This window comes from Wasmannia auropunctata, unplaced genomic scaffold, assembly GCF_000956235.1.
Source record: "Wasmannia auropunctata unplaced genomic scaffold, wasmannia.A_1.0 LD336001.1, whole genome shotgun sequence".
NCBI lineage: Eukaryota > Metazoa > Arthropoda > Insecta > Hymenoptera > Formicidae > Wasmannia > Wasmannia auropunctata.
This window is the reverse complement of record NW_012026889.1, coordinates 304477-327419: the sequence shown is the minus strand read 5'-3', so window position 1 is coordinate 327419 and position 22943 is coordinate 304477. Positions and strand designations below refer to the sequence as shown.

Below are 22943 nucleotides of genomic sequence, written 5' to 3'. Positions count from 1 at the left end.
GAGAGAGAGAACGAGAGTGGGACTTCGAAATGAGGAAGGATTTTTAAAATATAGGCTTTTCATCCTCGTATTCGACGAATACCGTATGGAACGGACGAATTTCGTTGGAATCTATTGCGACTTCCGACAAATTTACTTGAACGCGAAAATAATGCTAGCTTCCCCGCAAATTATTGTGATATTTCCATTGGACCGTTTCTCATCGAGTTTCCCCGATTAAAACGTCCTAATTTCCCGGTGGTCTACCGGCGCTTATAATTATTGTCCTAATTGCGGATTGTCTCTCGAAGTAGTGTCACCAAATTCAGCCGACCGGGGATATTTCTGGCTGACTGAGAGAGAGACACGGTTGTTCTCGCGCGGAGACGCTTTTCGCTCGTTAATTAACTTTGCCCAACAAGCGGACGGAAGTGTAGGGTGGGGGCTTCCGGGAGGAGAAGGGCGGAGAAAGAAATACGCGTGAAATACGGTGCTCACCGCTGCATAATATCCATTATCCGGCGAGGAGTTCTGCGTTTAATTTGGTGAATTACGTCGTTTTACCGCGCTCGCTACCGGAGACTTATACCGGAGGTGGACCGTACGAACAGGAGATACACCAGAAGTTAATAAAATGCAGGTCCCTCGAAGGGTCGTATTAGGTAAGAGATGAGAGTCTCTCGAGGGGAAAAGCGCCCGTGATTTATAAGTCTTATGTTGTGAAGATGCGATGAAAATAAAGGCATTATTGACCTTTTGTAAGCATCTCACGAGCAAAAAAAAACGTGACACGGACGTCGAGAGAGAAGGACGTACAGCCACTCTCTCTTTTTTCCATTCTCTCTCTCTCCCTCTCTCTCGCCAATTGCTCCTACGATGGCGGTGGCACAGGGATGTATTTCATGAATAGAAATTAGCAATAAAAAGATGGCATGAAAAGAGATGAGGATGGAGGCGTCGAGGTGTAAACTTTTAGATTTCAGCGTGGGCGATGCAATGTTGCAACGTGGCGCGGGCGGGTGGATAACGTTCGGTATCAAATCTCGGCGAGCCGCAAGAAAAGCGGAAGAAGAGATTTCGGAGCTTTGTAAAAGTGACGACTTTCGATTACCGCGTTTTGAAAAGATAGCAATTTCACTATAAGTAGAATGATAAAGATAAACTTTGCATGGATCTGGATTTTGTCCCGTATAATACATTTTCGGCTGCAGCGAATTCTGATCATTTAGTCTATGATTATTTATCCAAAATCATTTACTCTATGATTATTTATCCAAGTAAAAATCAAAAGTTTTTATGTACACATATACACAATGAGAGGTAGCGAGATTAAGCGCATATTTTTTCGAGCAGCGCTGTAACTTGTTTTCCGGATATATAAAATCCTAGGGCGGCATGATTATCGAGCAATCTGAATAATTGCGAAATAAAAGTGCGGATTTAATATAGCGATGCTTCTTTATACAATTTAAATACGGGGACAAAGGCAGTCACGCGGAGTAGCTGGAGGGGCAATAAAACGGGACGGATGAGGGTGAAAAGCGAGCGAGATCGTAGGTCGCGGTTTTATCAGCTCGACGAACCGACTAACATACGCGATGTGTTGCCCCAATTATAACTTCCGCCATACGTCTCTCGCGGGCGCTTTTAAGGGTCAGTACACGACTACGGGCGTCGAGTGCCGGATAAAGCAAAGGGGAAAAAGCGGCGGCCCCGGCGGCTGTGTTCGCATATATCGAAAAACACAGCTGCATCTCGTATTTCCATGGGCGTTTATTGCCTTCGTGCTTGCGACGGAACTCCCTCCCCCCCCCTCTCTCTTTTTCTCAACGATGAAGAAAACAATAAGGTCGTAATTTACGGTAACGAGCGCGTAGAGACGGGCGCGAATTGTATTCACTCGAAGGGAGAAACTGCGACGACGAAGTGCCTAATTCCGAAATTTCTCCTTATACAACGGTAACGGCAACACGCCGTGGATCTCGCGAATGTGAGAGAGCGACGTCTAATCTCGCTCTTGTCGCCGAGACAAAATCGACTCCTGATTCACCGGGGAAGTCCGTAACGAGCGAGTACCGCGATATGCGGTGCATATTCATGCGCTCGGCGGGACTTAACTAATGCCACGCCGAGCTACTCGACGCGCGCGAGATGCTCGCTCGCTCGCTCGCGCGTCGGACGCGAATCCTTCGGGGAGGTAGGGATATACCCGACGTCGATGCGGTTTACGGCTCTTCTGCCGCCTTGGCAAGTTTCCACAGCCGCGAGAAGTACGCGGATAAGATCATCGCCCATCGTCGAATATTTCCGCCGCAATTACGTCGCGTTAAATTCATCCGCGTCGTCGGCTACGCGAGAGAGCTCCGCGGGAGAGGGATGGCTGCATTTGACGGTTACTATTTCTATCCGTCTCTCTCATCCGTCCTGTGGGGACAACTTCTCGACGAAATCTCGCGAACGACGACGACGACGACGACGGATTCGCCCTTATTTACGACGCAATGCGCGAGAACATTTTCAAATTCAAGATACACTTAACACAGTTGCGCAAGCCGCATTACTACAAGATTTACGATTCACGCGGCGGAGTCTCTTCCGTCGAATCCTTTTCCTTTCACGATATCCTTCGCATAAGGTTGAACCGATGTTACGAGAATTGAAATACAATCTTGAAAGAGAGAGCATCGACACGCGTCGTATAGCAGCACGTATTTTTTTTTCTTTTATTGAATAAATTATTTTCGCTGAAAGGGAGATAGATAAGAGAACAAGAGATGCATCAGTTTTTTCTCATTCAGATCAATTGGTTTGATTAGAGCCGCGCGTGCGATCGTGTGGAAGCCGAAGAATTTAAATCGAGAATAAATCTCTTAATCGGCTACGAGAAGTCATATTCCGTCGGAATTTATGGTGCATGCTTTTATTGCTGAATACTCGCGATTGTTTTGCGCGGCGAATTAATTTTTCCCGTGTACACGGCATTTTTCGGATATGACTTTTCTTCGCTTGTAACAGATTTGTGTTACAAAAGCAAATGTGAATTTAAGGATATCGAACGTGAATGTTTTATATGTCCGGTGTACCGTGCGTGTTTCCAAGGAGAGAAACGTGGTTCCGCGAATCTGTAAAAAGGCATCCAATATCCGCGCGGGTAGTCGACTTTTTTACGCCAGCGGGGCTGCGGACGTAGAAATCGGACGTTTAATCGCAAGCGCACGAGCCTTTACGATTCAATATATATTTCCTCGGTCACGCGACGAACGGCCGTACGGGAGTCGCAATTCCCTCGTAAATCAGACAGTACGTGTTCCTCGGTGCCGAACGTCTCAAAATTAATAGCGTGACAGCTGGAAGCGGGACGCATAAACGTGGAAACGCGTAAAAGCTTTGGACGCGACGCAGGATGGAGATGAAGGTGGAATACTGATGGGGAACGTGTATACATATATGTACGTATGGAGAAGAAGGAAGAGAGGAAGAGAATGTGTGTGTGCCCCAAAAACCGCCGATACATATTTTAATGAGGCTCGGCGGCTGAGTGAAAATATAATGGTGAAAAATAATATATAAAGCTATTAATGACATCAAATATGTTGAACGATTATTCGTCAAAGTTAAACTAGTGAATAATGGATAAATTTGCCTCCTTGGTTATTTTTATATATTATATAGCATACATATAGTATATATATTTTTGCTATAAATATTGATTTTTTTTCATATAAAATTGATGCCCGTCGTAAATATGTATTTGATCGAGATGCATATTGATCGCGCCAGCGCGCGCGATTTTAATTAAATTCGCGTTTAAAATGCGTTCTTTTTTTTTTATACGGCGTCGCATGCTTTATCCCGCACGATTTTCGGCCCGACGGAAAGTGGTTCGGCGAAATCGGAAGTGGGAGGGGAGTGGAGGAAAAAAAGAAGAAAATAGGTCGCCGAGCTGGTGGGTTCCCACGTCGGCCCTTTCTTCTCGCCCTTCGCCTCGTGGCTGCAACGTCTACAACCCTCGCGCGGAGAAACACCCCGCGAGGAAGAAAGGCACTCGTTTACGCGAGGCTCGAAGAACTAATACGAGTAATATCGAAGAAAAATCGTTCGCGGTCGGGAGGAAATATTACCGCCGGGCATTGACAAAGGAATCGCCCGTCGAATCTCGAAGCAGCCATCATCGTTCCGAATTATCGGATTTACGAACACATGCTGCGACACATGTAATATAATCATCTGTGATTTTAGTTTTTCTCGCTTTTTCAAAATTAAATAATTCAGGAATCTTAATAACAGAAAAATGTTTTATACAAATTAAATTATATATTTTCCTACGAGGTCAACTTTAAATGCTTTCGACGAAAAAAAAATTTCTGTGCCGAATATATTTCGCTGTAAATTTCCATCCCGCGCTACGGTGAAAATTGCAAATACCAAAAAGGTAGATCTGAAAGGCGCGCTCGTTTTCTCGACCGCGCACAATGATCGCGGGATTCTCGCTTTTCCTGGCTTCCATCCCTATGCTTTTTCTGCGCATTACTGTCGAGATACCGTGCCGTCGGAATGCGGCTTAACCGTGTTCTTACGTCGCCGTTCGAAATGCAGCGGGCAACTTTCCCCCGAGAGAGACAGAGAGGCGCGCTCCTCCCCTATTTCTCCCTCACGCCGTGTGGTTTCAACGTCAGAAGACAGAGGCAAAAAGAAAAGCCAGCCGCGCTCTCTCCCAGCCGGTACTCGAGTACCAGGACTCGTATTTCAACGGGCCGCGGTGCTCCGCTGGTGCCGGCTCGTGCCAGGAAACTGCACGACAGTAGAAATAAAGTCCTGGCGGAGTTTCTCCGTATAACGGCCACAAATAATGTCGACTGGTGGCGCGCGTCACCGGACCGGTGTTCCTTTACCCGCGATGGAAAAACAACGCTGTTAATGAGAGAAGTCTCGAGGAACAGGTACCGATTAGGTGGGCGCTTGTATTGACTGTCGCGCTGTATCGAGTCGAGTCGCGAGAGTTGCTCGAACTTCGTGAATTTTGTAGAACGCCAATACGCGCGGAAAGGACGAACGCTTCTACTGCGCTGGCACTGTGGCAATTAAAAGTTTTCTCGATTGTCCTAATTGATATAGTTGCCCTTGCGGTAAAAAAGCTGGGAAGACGACAGCGCGTAAAATTTGCAGCGAAATTAAAAATAGAATTCTATCTCTCTTTAGTAAATTCGGATCAGAATATAGTCGGGAATAATTACGCGTTATTTCCGTCCGTTTATTGGAAATTAATTACGCGATACACGTGTCGTGAATAGTTCTTTTGTTAAGAATCTATCGTCGTTTGGTGTCTATTTAATCATGCCCTCTAGGTATTTAATAATACCCAATTATCAACTCTAATTGTAAGTATAATAGAGTATAATACGTTATACATCCTAGACAGGTATACGCGATAGTGTATGTCGATTCACAAATATTAATTACTCGCGACAAAGTTTAATACCGATTTAACATCGGGGTAAAGATAATTACTTACAATTATGCTTAAAATCGCAATTGAAACTGTGACTCGCGCGGTGAGAGCTGCAACTGCCCTTTTTCGTTCCGGCATTTTTACAGACGCTTTAAATATAATCTGGCCAGCCGCGGGAGTAACGGACCGTCTGTCGACGAAACAAAATCACAAACCATCCACTGCAGTGGTGCGGTGCCAAATTGATCGTCCTCTATCGGCAGAACTTGTTTCTTTCTTTCGACGAGCGCACGAGTGCTCGGAATGACGTTTAACGCGTATGAAAGTGTTTTTCGAAAGATCCGGTATCGCGAAGTGTTGTCCTTAGAATTTCACAAAAAGGACACCGAGATGAAAAACGCATCGAGAATTATTGACAATATCACGGAATTCTGATCGCTCATTTTTTTGCTTTCGAAACCGAGATTACACGGATAAGTTTTTTTTAGATTTTTTTTCGCGTGTCGTCAGTTCTCTCGATTTGTTTACTCGACGATAAATTGTAACAACGCTGCCTTCGTCGCAATTCGCATATTACGTTTTTTGTCAAGGTATAAACGGTACATGCCGGGTGTGGCGTTCGATTTCACGACGTTTGACGTAGCGCGCTGCAACAGCGCGAATTGTGTTTCATGCAATAAAAACACTTGTGCGCACATATCCGTTTCCAGTTAGAACGAAACGAGGGAATGTCTAGATTGAGATGCATCGACAGCCTGAGATAGTTAATTGCAATCTGAAAATCGTACAAAAAAAACTATCGTAAAAAAAAAGGGTAAGTTAATCTTTAATAAGAGAACTCTGTTAAACTTTCGACATTTTCGACTTTAGAATTTCATTCTTCGCAATCTTTTACTTCTAAATTTTATCATTTTGTTGGATATCTCCATATGATCAAGCTCGCAAATTCGAATTTTATTCCTCCATTTTAATGCGTCCCCGATAGAAAGGGGCTCGTCAGTCGATAGGACTCTCGTGTGATAGATTTATTAATATTGTTTTTTTTTTGTCGGCCGCTATATTCGCTCTCTAACAACGACTGCTTTACGAACGAGACAATAAACCGTGCCGCCGGATAGCATTTGCAGCGGCGATTAATTATCCTCGTCACCGATGCGCAAATTTTTTAACCTGCTAGAGCTCTCGTTTGCCCGATCCTCGAGTTATAGATTTTTTTTGTTCGTTTTTATAGAGCTTCGAACGGAGGAGCAATCAATTATCCCGAGCGCGAGACCGCCGACGACGGGATTTTCGCGTTTCCACGTCAACGTCTGCGCCGTTCCAATTTATTCCTCCCCCCCTCCCCCCTCGCAGCATCGCAATATTCTTCGAAGTATACGTTTTTTTTTTTCATACAACTTTTCTCATGTTTCCCAGGATGTCCCATTTTTGGATTTAATTTTAAATTAATGAGCTCTAGACACAGTAAAGTTGCTTTATGTGTAAACTTGTTAGATAACATGGAAATTAGGTTTACACGTTAAGAGATTAACCCTTGGTGTAAATACATACTGGGTCAAGCCCAGGTTTTAACCGGATAGCGTTGTAAACGTAAATTTCGTACGTCTCAATTGAACAAGTCGAATCTGCGTGCATAAAGGAGAAAAAAAATTAAGACAATTTGAAGATAGATAAGCGCAAGAACTATGCGAGAATTTTAATACACGACGAAAGTCGTCCTTAGAGTCTAACGGGCCGATTAAATAGGCCGTCCGCTTTTCTACATTGACCGCACCGTTGCGGCCGGGGAATTTAATTTCGGCCGGAGTTTGCGGATGCGCTTGTACCGATATGTTTTATCGCTTTTATCTCGATGGCCGAGTTAGCGCTCTGATAGCGTCCCGGGGGGGATAGCGGCTTGGGTACGTCTTCCAACCGAAAAATAACCGCTTAAAACAATTTGCTTAACTAGCGAAATTTCCGGAGGGGTCACGCGCGAAAAGATAAGCGAGAGCAGCCAGCGGCCGCACACATCGTAAATACTTTTAAGCCGATGTCACCGTGCGTATCACGCCCGGAACTAATCGGGCTGTCCTCGTTAGAAAGTTGCTGGCCGCGGACGATCTTATTTCGCGATTAAGCTCGCGCATATCTCCGCCGCTGGCTCCGGCGGCCGGCCGGTGGTATCTCCCCCCTCCCCACCCTCTTTCCCCCCGTGGGAGGAAAAGTTGGTCGCGCGCGTTTTACGCGATGTTTTCAATCAGTGCGGCCGACGTGTGCGGGGGCGCGGCACGTCGTGACGCAATGTGTGTCGGCGGACAAGGCAAAAGCGTTTGGCGTGTCGACACGGGGGATTGTGCAATCCACCCTTTTGTCGTGCGTCGACCGCATCGTTACGCTCGTCAATCCGAGAGAGCGTTCGGAAAACAGGGTCACAGAAAGGACGGAGAGCAACAGAGAGAGAGAGAAAGAGAGAGAGAGGTGTGGGACGTACGGCTCGCGCGGTGATGAAAGCAGGGCATGGAGCAGCCCTCGAAATTCACACAGCTTTTGGAGCGTAAAATATCACGTGGCCTGATGCCGCTTAATCCCTACGAACTGATTTAACCAGTTCCTCACTTTGTGAAAAGCGAGCAGATGGGTCGGAAACGATTGAGAGCGCGAGGATAGAAAAGACCGCTCGTTTCGGATTCATCCGAATGAACCGATAAGTACTGTCCGGCCACAAATTCTCAACAATAAAATGCCAGCATTTGAGTTTTCTCCTTATCGATTAGCTGGAGATTTAAACTCATGAGAAAGGGAGAGAGAAAAAGGGAAAAAGGGAAAGAGAGAGAGAGAGAGAGAGAGAGAGAGAGGGGAAAAAAGACATAAAAGAGAGGAACAGACGGCGGCAGTGTGTGACCTGGCGCGGTGCCACCAGATAACACACGGAATTTTTTGCGACAAACGGTGGCAGGTGTATAAATGATTATTGGATTGAAAAATATGTGAAACAAAGCGCGGGGACACAGTACTTGCGGAAGGCAAGTGGCGTGGTGGTACTATGGAGTATGTAATGGCTCGAAATACACGTCGTTGAATTATAATTAAATTTAATTTCATTTCGCGTTAATCAACATTCGTATAGTAATAACATCCGCTTTTACGCCGCTCTTATGAAGTGGCATGACAATCGCAGACAAAGCTGATAACGAAGTACGAAAATTGACACACGTATATACACAGTAAGTTACAAGATAAACAAACAGTTTACTGAAATCTTTCTACATACACGATAATCAATATTTGCCGGGATGAAATTTAGAACACCCCGATACAGTCGGATCGGGCCATCACTTGTTTGATTGTTGTAACAGCAATTTATAAAACGAAACGTTTGTTCGAAAGGACACATTTATAAGCGCTTTTGGCTCATTATTATTTTCTTTACTTTCTCGCGCGGATGCGCCGGTCGATAAGCTCGGAGAAAAATGTCCGCGGTCCGGTAATTACGATCTTCACGAGCCAACCAGTGGAGACAATTAATTCGGACAGACCGCAGAGAGCGGAACTTCGTTCATCCGAGTGACGATACGAGCCGCCGCCGCCGGCGACGGCGTACGCTCGGACAAACTAGTAATTATCCGGAATAATTGGACGCGTTCATTCGGGAGTGATAATTCCCACGGATACACGGCGGATTTAGAGAGGAGCTCGGGAACTTTTCGCGACGAAATCTCCGGTTCAGCCGTCTGTCGGGCGACTTTGCCCTTCGTAATAACGCGATTTCGTCGGGCAAGGAGGGAACTGGGACGGAGGATCGACACGCGAGATGGAGTGGATCCGGCTTGAAACAGTCCCGAGCCCTTCGACCTTCTCCGTTTTCCGCGTCGATGCTCGCCGACCAGCTCGAGCGTGAGAATCGTTCGCTGAAAGTCCATTGCGCGGCAATATAAGCACCGAGGAAAAACGGAAAGAGAGAGAGAGAGAGAGAAAGCGAAGGAAAGCAGATTCCGGGATATATATCGCATGTCGGGCAATCGGTCTGTCATTTTGTCTTTACGGTCGCTTTAAGTTGCCGCTGAAGTCGATGCATTCCGCCAATGCGACTTGGGATCCGATGTTGCGTGACGGGAAAGGAAAAGCCCTTGTAAGACATTAATTTATGATCGGTCGTTTATATGCGGCAAATGTAAATAGTGTGCTGTGCTAGAACGCGATGGTCTCTAAAATACCGTGTCTTTTCGATAATTTATCTCTTACCCATTTATGGCTCTCAAGTACTTTGCATTTTAGTAGCGATAAAGTTGACGAAAATCGATCGATTATGTATGGGATGTGGTGGGCGTTGCGATCAGTTAATCGGGATTTAAGTATTACAAAATCAAATATTGAAAATGCACAACTCGTTGTTTTATTATACATTTGCATATTTATCTACGTAGTTTGTATTCCGTAGTTCTGGAAGATTCGTAAGTTAAACTGGTTTTTCTTTTTTTATGTCAGATACATGTGTCCGTATTTTGACAGGGGGACCGTGAGGGAAGAGTAGGATGGATGGGCCAATGGATGGCATTATAGCGGATTCAGCGGTATTGCCAATAAAACCGAACGATGACTGGCACAGGCGGATATAAAACCGCGAAGTTAATAACTATCCGGATGTTACCGAATAATTAGTTTCCTGGGCACGTGACGGGTGCAGTGTATACCGTCCCGCGAACGGAATTTCGCCGTGGCCCGACAAGTCGCGATACGACGACACTTCTGTTCGATTTTTCGCAAGAATTACCTATCGTCCGCTCGACTCGCTCTCGTAAAAAGGAAATAGCGACAGACGGTCGCGCGGGCTGTGAGTAATGCACCGCCAATAAAGCGGCGGAGAGCCCCGGCCGGGCAATAAAGCCGAAATAGCACGACGGATTCGGTAATTCGCCGCGGATGCGGGCCGGGACTGGTTTGCGGTTGCGAATTTGCGAGGTCGCTTGCTTATACGGCGAAATTGATAATACAGTCTATTCCCCCGACGCCGTTCTCCGAGGCGCGTCGCGTGATAAAAATGCGCCCCGCGCGAAGGATTAGCGTAAAGAGCACCGGAAATTTTATTGCCGTAGCGAGAAATGATATTGCCGCGACCACGAATCGCATATTCGGTTATTTGAGCCCGAGTAATTTAAAATGGGAGATAAACCCAGGCGGTTTGCTGACTAAGCCTTCGCAAGGATTTCACCTTTTTTTCTCCCCGCTGAACGTATTATAGATATTTTATGAAAAAGCACGGTAATGATATTTGGGCGGCACACAAAATTGCGCCCCGTAACACGCCGCGACGATAAAATTGCTGGAAAGGGGTGGAGAACCCCGGCCTCTCTCTATCGCGGGAGATTAATCACGCGCGCGTCTGTGCCCTCGAAATGTTCGTGCTTTTAGAGCGATTGTCGTTATAAAGAATGATATTGCGCTTATTACAGACCGTAATTTGCTTTCGCACTTTTCTCTAAAGCACGAGCGTGAACCGACTTGTAATTACTTCGATAATTTCGGCCGGCGACGATACCGTTAAATTAGACAAACACGTTTGCAGTTTTGAAATGAAAATTATGTCACGTGACCAAGAATTAAAACTTATCAAATTTTGTCTAAAGTCTGAATCAACGTTAATTTAGACCTATGACGCGACGTTCGTCACACAGTAAACGCAAATGTGGACCGAACCTCGAGTCTGGGAAAACAAGCCGAAACGGTAGAGAGCCGCACGGAAAATCTCTAACCGAGCAGAGTAATTTTCTCTAGACAAGAGATCGCTCCGTAAACTCCATCCGGATTGATACGCGTAATAAATCACGGACTGGTAGCACCGAGAGAGATCCAGCTGAATCCCGTTCCTCTCGCCCGCCTTGGCGGCGTTAACGGCCGTGCCGAACATCTTTCTGGCCGATTTACAGTTCATCAATCGCCGTTCGACAGGTGGATGCTCGTCATGCCGTCGATTAAATGCCGATTATGCCGGCACGATGATTTAACGATGATTCAATTAGTCTCTCGGTGAAGTTAACAAATACAAAATCCCGCAAATATCGCGCGATTATATTACCATTTAATTGACCCACCGAGTATATTTCCAAACAATATTTTCACGCTCACGCGACGCGCGACTCATATGAAAATATTTACCACGATTGTAAACAATGTAAACGAATGTATTTTCGATTCGACCATATCGACGGAAGTCCGGGCGATTATTTATTTCTCCGTTGCCAGTTCCCCGCGAATCGGCTGCCGAGCAGCTGGAAAAGCGTATTATTATCCAGCGCGAGACACAAATAAATTGCTGAATTTGATTCGGGTGCGTATCACAACATTTTAATGTTTCAACAAATGACCGTGAATTACACTTCAGCTGACGTACGTATCAAGTTTTTATCTTTGTTTACGAACGGGATAATGCGCAACGCCGATCGCACGAGCACGTATGGGAAGAGCAGCACGGGGACTCTCGACGAGGGGTTTTGTAGTTTACGTATCGGGATTTTCCCAGGTGAACGCTGTTATCGAAAAATTTCGCCACGTCACGGCAGCGCGCGAAATGTTTGTCATTGTAACACGACGGCGATACTCCCGAGGATTTCCGAACGATCGGGCAACCGGATACGTGGGCACAAATTAAATTAGACAAGCGAATTTTACGAATCGGTCTCTCATGACGATTGCGGGTCTTTCTCTCTCTTTTTTTTTTATTTTTATTTTTTTACAATTTTGCGACAGATACCGTCAAGTCGCAATTCAGTGCTGAACTTAATAACGATATATGTAAGTTTTATCGCGTTTATTAACATGTACAACACATATGACACATATATCAAATAAATTGCTAAATTACACTTTCGTATGATATTTCTGCAATATTTAAATCTCTAGCGCGTAATACCGTTTGGATATAAATCCCACTAACTATCTTTTTCGGTAATTTACGACCGTAAAAATGCAAAATTATGTTAGTGAAGAGAAACGAGAGCGCGATTTTCAGGTTTCAGCACCATATAAACTTTGGTTCCGGGCTATTAACAGGACTATTTAAATTTTTAATAGTCGAGAACGTGGCGTAAGTTTCTCTCGAGCGCGAGAAATTTTTATCAAGACGTTGAAGTCAAGTTTAAATGAGATATTTTTTTTATTTCAGCTCGCATGGATGAAGAGAAGGGTACATCGAATGTACAGATCCTTTGGGCGGCCTGTCAAGCCTTGGCCAGGACAGTGAAAATCTCGTCGCCGGGTGCACCAAAGGATAGACCAGTTAAGCCGCTGGAACCCGAAATTAAGGCCATCTCCAACGCAGCATGTAAGTATCTTGATTAAATTTGATTTTAAGAATATACTAAAAATTAAATGATTAATAAACTAATTATTTAAAAAATCAAAGAATTTAAGAGATGCCACCGAAATTTTAATTTACAAAAATTAACATAAATATAAATTTATTATGCAAATATATATGCGCCCTTTCTCGCAGATGATAATTTATTCGAAATATTTTAACATACATATATGTTAACTTACGTGCACTTGCTTTTCAAACGAAGAAATAACGCGATGGGCTTTCAAAGTAATTTTGTATTACGGTGGGCTGCGGTTTGCGCCTGACGTACAAAATACGGCGAATAACTTCTAAAGTAGCGCGAGAAACTTGGAGTGTGGAAACGCGTGCAAGACTTTGCCAGTTGTATAGCTGGGAAGTCGCCCAGCTATACAATGTTTCGCTTGTACTGCAGTCGTTCATAATTATTATGACGTGCAGTTGCATACATTATTACTATTACCGCGTGCTTTTCGCAAATGAATTTTGTTGAATTTAACACCGGACTGAGTTAATTAACTCGGCAGCGTATCGCCGTAGAATCTCATGCGCGTTACTATTATTCTAAACATTATATATATGTACACGTGCATATTTGCAGAGTATGACTAATATTTGAATGAATAAAAACTAACGCATTCTTTCTCTATACATATATCTTTCTCTCTCTCTCTATCTATACATATATAGAGCATCTCGTTTTCAATGGATAAACAATTTATCTAAATTCCCGCTTAATGTTTATTTATATATTTCCATTATTATTCTGCGCTCTGATATTGAAAAATATTATTTTTATACGGGATGTGTTATTGTTTCATCCTTCGAATTTTTTCGGCGTGTCATAGCACCATTTTCAACGCGTTGAAACACGCTTTCAACAGCATTTTGCCACACAACAATAGCGTTCGAGCATATAAATACCGAGATTCGCATATTTCATCTGATACCTCTTTTCTATTCCCAATATTTTTTCCGTAATTGGTCACTCATATACATATGTACATATATATATGTACATATGTATTATAAATAAATGTAATATACATAAATATGTGTATATTTATTTTTTTATGTTTGTATATGTGCATATAGAAAGGGAGAGGAAGGAAGAAACAAACGAAATCTTCGTATCTTGTTCACAATCTTTCGATATTTGCAAACGTCAATGCGAAATACAAGCGCCAGCTGCAGGTTTCGTGATGTTAGCTATATGAAGTTGCCTCTCCCCCCCTCTCCCACTACTGAAAATCCACTAATGACCATTACCATTTGATTGGTTATTGTTTGGTAGCATTTGGTAGTCCATTTCCGATGAATACTAGTCAAATTTTGACCAAAACGTCAATAAACAACCACCAAACAAATGCTTATAGTTATGATTACTTACGCAGTCTGGAAAGCCATATTTTGCGAAAGGGGCTAACTTCACGCGCGAATATTTTTTTTTTTATTATTTATTTACAATTCTGACTACCATTCATCGGGAATGAACTACCAAATACTATCAAACAACCACCAATCGAATGATAATAGTTAGTGGATTTTCAGTAGTAAGGGGGCCAACTTTACACAGCTTGTGACGTTGACTTTTGTCGGCATTGATCTGTTCTCCGTCAGTCAAGCCGTAATCTAATTTAAATCTGCGAACGTGAAAAAAAAAAGAGTATTGTTCTGGCTTTTGGAGTATTGTAAGCAGCTTTTCTCTCCACTCGGGAACGAGCTCTGCACGCGCTTTTAATCGCTCGGTCGCCCGCCGCCGCGTCCCAGCAATTCGCGTCCCGTTCCGGGGACCGCTTTCGTTTTACACCGAGTATGAAAGGCTGGAACAATGGAGACGACGACGGGGTCTCTCTCTCTCTCTCTCTCTCTCGAATCGGGTATGTGTGTATGTGGACCATACGATCTAGCGGATAAGAACGGAGCAAGGCAAAGCGCGTCGCGGAAGAGAGCACCGTTGAAGATTTACTGCTTAATCGGAAACGAGCGGAACCTTCATAAAGGCTGTACGGTGGGCATTTCAAAAGAGCCCCGTATAGGTCTGATGGAGCGCCGCTGCGCACGTGTTCATTAATTATGTCCCTACCGCGAACATTCGCCCTTAATTGCGCCAAGTGTCTATAAATTTTTTTCCCCCCGAGCCCTTTCACCGTTTTAATCTACCGCCACCGCGAAGTCACCTTCGTAATTTCAATTTTCGCTGAAACTCACAGTGCCGACGATGGCGCGTTCTCGCGAGGTTCAATCGATGACTGGCTCGAACCACTGGCGTAAATGTGTGATTATCCAACACATAAAAACAGCTTTTACAGTATAATAAATTTATTACTGTACACGTATATTATTCGCGATAATGAATGCGGACCGCAACCTCAAACGCGTGTCCATAGCGTGTTGTAGATGCAGCGTAAGCAATACATTCAATGCGGGGAAAAACGTAGCCAGAATGCTGCGGGTACGGTGGGCCACAAAGCAAATTGGGCTATAGCGGAAATTCGGTTATTGCGAATAACATACGTACGCTGATTAATTTTGCTCGTCGGAATTCTCGAAATGTTGGCCGAATGAACGAACGTATGAAAAATAGACGTCAATTGGTGGACTTCAATTAATTAAACAGCCGAGCCTGCCGTTACGTTCACCGTCGATTCAGTCTCCCGTCTTTCTTTTGATTCCAGCGAAGGAGGATCCCCTGGTGCGCGCCGCTATCCAGAGCATTCCCGAGGAGGCGGTCAAGAGAGGCGTGTTCACGGAGGACACCCTCCGCGACAGGTTCCTCAAGGTAATTACCGTGTTTCCCATTCTTTAGAATCGTGCTCTCACGAGACCTACCTTCGCGAGACGATCTTCGAGATCACTGGTCGCTGTAGTACACTATTTGAATCGACAAACGGATAAACGTTGCAATTTTACAATAGCGTTATTTTATCATAGTATAATAAATTATACTTTGTACTACTTATTACACTATACGTTAGTTCGCGATTTTTTGTAAATATATGTCAAGTTCCGTTAAACTTATCACGATCGTAGTACGATGTAGTAAATTATTCACGACAGCATTATCATTTTCCTAAAGTCTCCCTTTTCATTTACAAATTTGTTACGGTATCAGCTCGCGAAATTCTTTTATGTAAATGATAATATCAATTTTTGAAAATGGTTCGCTCGTTGTACGTTACCCTAGGTGGAGAGAGTGGCAAGAAGATTAGCCATGGTGCCTGAAGGCGGTGCAGCCCTGCCTATATATTTTCTTAGCTATCTTCAAAGTTTCTTGATCATCAAAACGGCCAATTCAATTCCGAAAAAGGAGCTCGAAGACGAGCCAATCGACGTGGAGTCGCTGAATACGTACGACATACTCCAGCGTGCCAGGTAAGAATTCTCGTAAATTGTCAAAGATTCCCTCATATCTCTCTAAAGACGAAGAGATCGATTGAATTTATTGTGCGCGCGAAGGAACTGCGAGATCACGTCGGACGTTGTAAACGAGCGCGAGAATACCTTTCCCAATATCTGTTTCATCGCAAATTGATTACGTGCGTCTCTTCTTAAAAATTGTTTGTGATCCTCGCGAAAGTTACGTTTGCGATACGAAAACGGAGTACGGGTTGCGAAAGTAAACAAACGACGGCGGAAAATTGTCGATGCTAGACAGCGAAAGAATTTATCGTGTCGCGGATTAAATGCACTTTTATTGTAACTCGTAACTCGAGCGGCAATTTCCACGTCACGCAGGGCCCTCCATCTCCCTTTCTCTTGTTCGCTCGTTCCCGGGTTGACCCTATAAATTATCCTTACGAGACCCTAAGGACCGGGTAGAGCGCAATATATCCGGTCGGCCATCAACGGGGCGGGAAAGACGAAAACACCTGCCGTAATACCCGCCACGTACACTTTGACAAAGAACACCGCCATTTACTACTCGTCAGGTTATCCCCGGCGAAAATCCGCTGGCGAGCCGTTTTACCGACTTATCCCTTCGTTTTTCCTCGCGTCAGCAGGACCCTTTGATCACGAGGACCCTTTGGTTTCCCTTATGAAAGATGCTCTCGATTTATTCTGGGTAACACTAAATAAAGATAAGCATATGTGCCCCGCGGGGAGGTGTGTGTTGCAGCTCGCTTGAATTTATTTTTTCACAGTAAAATATGTAATCTCATAAAAGCATTACAAACGCGTTTTATTAACGCCCTGCAGTTTAAATATTTACGCGAGAAATGGAGAGTGTGCGAAAGCGCTCGCGACCATAGATTTGTGAGAGAATTCGTCGTTAAAATTTTATTCTGACGATAGAATCCCTTGTACAGATGTGCGAGAAAACGGTTTCCGGCACGACGGTGCCGGATCAGATATTTGAACGGTCTCACGTACAAAAATCTGCGAGAGCAGCGGCTTGCGTTTTCATCCGCACGAAAAATTCATCGCTCGATCGTGTCTTAACCGCAGCGGTTGAGAATCTCAAGTGCTTGTGGGGAAAAACGTTACGCGCGGACGAGAGGGATCTTTGAAACGGCGGCGATGCCACGGATGCAATGAAGGGGCAATCGGCCAGTGTCACGTGTCGTAAAGCGACAGTTTTACATGCTGAAAAGCACTCGACTCCGCGCTCGTTGTGGCTCGCGAAATGTCGAGTGTTGACCGCGAAGGAAAATGGACTCTATATACACTCCAACTTTCTTGCCAGTTTTTGTTTCCCTTTTTCTCTTGTTTCTCTTATCCGCACGCGTCGCTGCCCCTCCCATGCCTTCCACCACGGATTAAAGCTGCATTATTCAGGATATCTCCCGAATGAATTCCGAAAGAGAGGAGGGAAAATGTCAAAGTTCATTTATCGATGCGTAAAAATATAATTTTGCGAGGCGCGCGTGCGGCGAGGAGAAATCGCAGTTTCTCGAATAGATTTTGCGATCTGCGAAATTAAATATAATTTTTTTATTTAATAGTTGAGTAATTGTTTTTTTTTTTTTTATTCAATCGTCGCCATGACGCACGCAACATTTTAGCATCCGTAATTTCGTAATTTCGCAGAGGAGGAGCTTGCTGCAGCGATACGTACGTGCTCTTTTAATCAAAGCTCTCCCGGGATGCAATTCGAGTTGTATTCTTCCCTCGCCGCTCGTATAGAAGGCGTGAGCGGTGTCCTGATGAATACTTAATTATTCTATCAAGAACACTTTGTTTTCTTCGAATGCGCGGGATCTCGTGCAAAATAAGCCGATGCAGCCGCGCGCGGCAGACATTACGAATGGCACTCAGCGACGTGAATAAATAATATTTGCTGATGCGAGAGACCGGCACACTTTATCAGCGGACTGTGTCTCGGGTCGGGCCTCTGCGGGGGTAGGTCGAAATAAGTTACGCCAATACAAGTTGCGCCTTTAGAATTGCCGATATGTCCATACATAGGTCTACGTATATAGGTAGCCCCGCGCGACACGTTCGTTCACGTCGTCCACGAAACGAGCACGTGCGGGCTGAAGCGCGGACGTGAGCCTTCTGAATTTTTAATTTCGGGAGCGTACTGCGGTATGCACATGTTCTTTCAACGCTCGCGGGTAAGACTTCCGAGCTCCCGAGGGGGAGGGATGCACCCGCGACGGGTGTACGGTCGATATATCACGGGAATATACCTCCCGTAAAAGATTTCGCGAGTTTTGATAGGAGCATTGTCTCCGGTCTCGGCTTTTGCAAATGAATATTTGAGGGATGCATTCTAAAATTTAATCCTCCAACTTTCGTTCGATTAGTTGGAAACACGCGCAGCTGTCGTTCCATTATGCGTCCGTTATATTAATTATTTTATATGATAATCTATCATTTCATTTCGAGCAATCGAAAGTCGATATCTTTTCCTCAAATCGACGAATCGGGGCGAAAGTAGGGATTTCTAAATAAGCTGTGCTTGTCAAAAGGTTTAAAATTTAAATTGTTGATTACCTGCTAATTAAAATTAAAGTTGAAACTGAAAGGTTTCTCTTTTTACCTTAAAATGAATGAATAGGATTTCCTTAAATTAATAAAAGCTTTGAATTCTCGTAGGAGAGAGAGATTTCTTTATTAAACAGAAGAAAGCGTCAGTTAGACTGAAGAATTTGTAGACAGAAGGAAGTATAAGCGGTTTCTTCGTCTTATGTGATAGTTTAATTAAAATTATTACGTGAAGTCCATATCGCGCACCACCGCAATCGGGACGATCGGTCGGCGTAAAGAAAACCGAGCTTATCCACGATCTACAGCAAAGGAGCGCACAAAAACGAAGGATTTTCTTAATCTAGAATCCGAGAACCTCGCTCGCTCGTCTTTGTGAAGGCCAAGCCCAAGCGGGAAAGTTCCCCCGGAGCGATATTGCCGAATATGAAATTCGAAAGCAGCAAGAAACTTCAGTATCCGCGATCGTTGCGCGTCCGTGCCCCGAATTAGGCCACGTGGACTACATGCGAGAGTCGATCTCAAGATACCGAAGGGACGGATATAAACGTTTCGCGCTACGCCGCGCCGAATCGCCGTCCCATTTCACGTAGCCGTTCCATAGGATCTGTCGTAATGAGAAGATAGGCAGTGTAGCTTCCGACGTACGTCGGATTGTCCGCGACGTCACTTGATCCTCGGGTTTTCTTTGAAAGCTGCAATCCCGCCAGCAGACCGGTGTATGGACGAACAAGATCCGATAATGGACAGTTAATTTTTAAAATGACGCTTACCAGCATCCAGTAGTTGATTATCAATTTAATAATGTAATACATTTTTAGAATAAAAAAAACAGCGTTTCACGACTGTATAGTAATTGATGCGTGATTCAAAAGCATAAAGGTGGGATATAAAATTTACGAAATGTATTGTCGGGCATAAAATAATTTATTTTGTGTTGCACACATATCGAAAAATATTTACACATTAAATTAGCAAATTGAATATTGAAACGTATGTTTCAATTATTCAATTATTCAATTATTTGGAACCAAGAACATAACTAGATAATTTATTTCAATTTGAAGATTAGTTAATTATCATAATCTTTTTTGTTTTTTATAAAAAAAGTAGCTGCTCTTCTAATTGTTTTTCTATGAATAATAAACAGAATATATAGCTACATTGCGACTTAGGAATAGCGATATTCGGTGTAACGAAAGAAGGTGATTTTTCAATTGTACCATCTTGCATCCGTTCGTTTAGAAATCCTCTCGCGTCGTTTTGGAAACACTGGCATTTTTTCTCTTTCTTCCTAATCTACCGGGTAAGTCGGGATGCAGCATTAATCTCACTTTACCCGTATTGGAAGCGATCCAGTGTATTCTGTGTAAAGTTCTCAGCCGATGTTCTGGTCCAGCGTGCGGTTTCCTCTTGGAGGCTCAGCGTTTCTGCGCCGCGAGAAAAGCGACATCCGCTAGGTATCACCCACTTAATCCTAAGCCGATGAATAAACGTTTCGCTCCCACTCCTCCCCCCCCCCCTCTCCCGAACAAACGATTTGTGCGGAATGCCAGTTTGAACGTTCGGTCAGGGACGAAGATTTTAACGAACCGCAGATTCTCTTCCTCCAAATCGACGCTTCCTTTTGGAAGAACGTGGCCGATGACGCGGCTTCCCGCTACCGGATGTCGCCAACTACTCCGCCGCGAGCGAGTCCCTTTCGCCTGCTAAACTAACGCGCAATCTCTCCGGTATTTCTCTTTGGAAAACGAGGGAGGAGGAGAAGAAGAGAGCGCGGGTATACACGGTCCCGTCTGTCTCGAAACTCGGGAATGAAGTGGCCAGCAACCAGTAGTTGTACTCGTGAATAACCATAGAGAAATCGGCCAACAAATCTTCCACGCTGATTGCTTCCCACAAATTGCGGGGGCCGCGGCCGCTCGTTGCAGTTTGCGAATCATTCGATTATATCAAATTGACAAATCGATTGAATTTATCCAGAGATATTATTACAATTTATTAAGCCGCGTTGATCAGAATACAAATAAAAATACAGATGGAATTGTGCTGACGGAGAGCCAGCCGTCGTTTTGAATCGCGCGGCTTTGAACACATCGCCCTTAAACTGCTTGTTTCAGATACTGGTTGGACCGCGGCGACTTCAAAATGACCCTGAGGTACATGAATCTGCTCAAGGGTGCGCCGAGAAGCATCGCCCGCGACTGGATGAACGAGGCCAAGATTCTGCTGGAGACGCAGCAGGCGATCGACACTCTGCTGGCGTACGCAGGTGCGACCGGTCTCGTATATCTCGGCGCCGGTGATCCCGCAAAGGTCAGTGCGCTAAGTTACAACCCCTTAAACAAGCAGCGCGATTAGATATACGCCCTCACGATGGTCTAGCCGCGCTGGATAAACGCGTGTGTTTCCGGTAATTGATAGCTGGCCGCGGGATATTCTCTCGATACCGATCAACGATAGCTCGGCTTATCGATACGTTTCCATGTAATACAGATTTTGCATAGCTTTTCTGATAATAGCAGTCGCAGACAAGATTAATTGTATTTGTTTATTTGTTGCCAAGAAATTTATTGTATTTATGTATAGTAATTGCAATATCACGGTGTATCTTTTTTCAGCTAAATATTTATTCTTCAGAAAGCATTTTTTGTTACATATTGATTATATATTGATGTGTATTGATTATTTTACTTGATGTTATGGCTTCTCTTGATACGTTCGACACGCTTGATACGCTTCTTGAAAAGGCATCCCGATTATCGATGTAGTGCTCTTCGGTGTACAAAAGAGCGTTTAGAGTAATTGGAGGTGGATCCGTGAGCGTCCCTTCACTTTCCTTTCGGTGTTGTCCGAATTGTTTCAGCAGAAGTAGTGCGGGCGGAGTGTAGAAAACTGTCCCGAACCACGAGACGGGGACGTCCATAGAAGACGGGGCGGGGGTGACAGGGGAGGGGGAACAGGGAGAGACGGAGTCAACCGATGACAGTGAAGAGAAAAACGAAGAAATGAAGAACCCAGAGAGATATCGCTGCCAGCCTTGTATAGTCTACAATATCTTTTTTAGCAATTAAAAAATAGGAATATTTTGTGCCGGGAGAGGCGAATACAGTGAGACGCTTTTCTTTTCCATCCTCATGACGATCGTTGTACGTAAACACACACTTCCGCGCGCATTAAGGTACCGCCTTCTGGACACGATTTAAATTTCTCTGAGGGATATATGCAATACATGCGAAAGGAGTTTTAACTTTCTCAGGTAGATTTCGAGAGTGCTGTCAAATGGAACAGTGATACGAAATTGAAAAATATTTTATTCGATAATATTTTCTTTAAATAAACATTTTACCTCTGATAAATTCGCCTCCTCTTATCACGCCGAGTTTTCTGTCCGCGAAAGGAGTTTCCAGATTTGACAACATCCCGCCAAAGTAATCGTGCACGAACGTCGATGTGTATATCAAACATTTATTTTTACTCGCCCAACGGATCAAGTAACGAATCGCGACGGAGTATAGAAAGTATACCGGACGCAATGTAAATACCGGAGACGATCTTGCTTTAAGGACGGGCGGTTTAAAAAAAAAGTGTTCACGAGCGCGCGCCCCATACTTATCGCAACGCGTACGCACGGACGTTTAAATTATTATTTGCGATTTGACACGTGCGACACGCGATTAGCTACGCGTATTGCACGCGTCTTGCGTGCCGCACGCGTCGGGATCGCCGTTTTGTCGTGCTTGCATCTTCCACGATCGCTTGATGCGCGTGTATTCCGCGAACTCCTCGTCCTGATCCATTTATCCATCCATCAATCCATCTCCATACTGTGAGTTGAATACCTTTTACTTTATAACCGGATATTACTCTCTCCCGCGCGCCATACTCTCGTCGCTCGTATCGTATCGCATCGATCGTCGCGCGCGTGCCGTTACCTCGTCTTTCGCCTCTCACTCGAAACCTCTTCGCGATTTCGTACGGGACGGGGAAGCTAGGTATCATTGTAAAAATTGGAAATAAAGTTGTTTTTCGTGACATAATATATCATGTGTGTTGATTGATCTAACGAAGACTTAATATTTTCGGATTATGAATGACGTTTCATCGTTTTGACGATCCAGACGACTTCCAGACGACCAATTATTATGCATTTGTAGAAAAATATATACGAAGTATCTTTTGAACATTTTGAAAAACATTTTATTTATTTTAGAAACATTTGTTTTCGAGATAGAGTCTTTCAGTTTTTCTTCAGTGAACCAAAGCGAG

General features: G+C 44.3%; 1 protein-coding gene across 1 annotated transcript in view; it reads left to right on the top strand.

Annotated features, from left to right (window-relative positions):
• The window catches only part of LOC105453218 (MICOS complex subunit Mic60), a 35198-nt gene extending 12482 nt beyond the window's left edge, over nt 1-22716 (top strand). The window contains exons 11-15 of the mRNA XM_011694979.1: nt 12570-12728; nt 15422-15525; nt 15931-16118; nt 20795-20990; nt 21544-22716. Coding sequence (XP_011693281.1) covers nt 12570-12728; nt 15422-15525; nt 15931-16118; nt 20795-20990; nt 21544-21549 — 653 coding nt within the window. The 3' untranslated portion in view covers nt 21550-22716. The remainder of the gene's footprint in view (nt 1-12569; nt 12729-15421; nt 15526-15930; nt 16119-20794; nt 20991-21543) is intronic.
• The last annotated feature ends 227 nt before the right edge of the window (nt 22717-22943 follow it).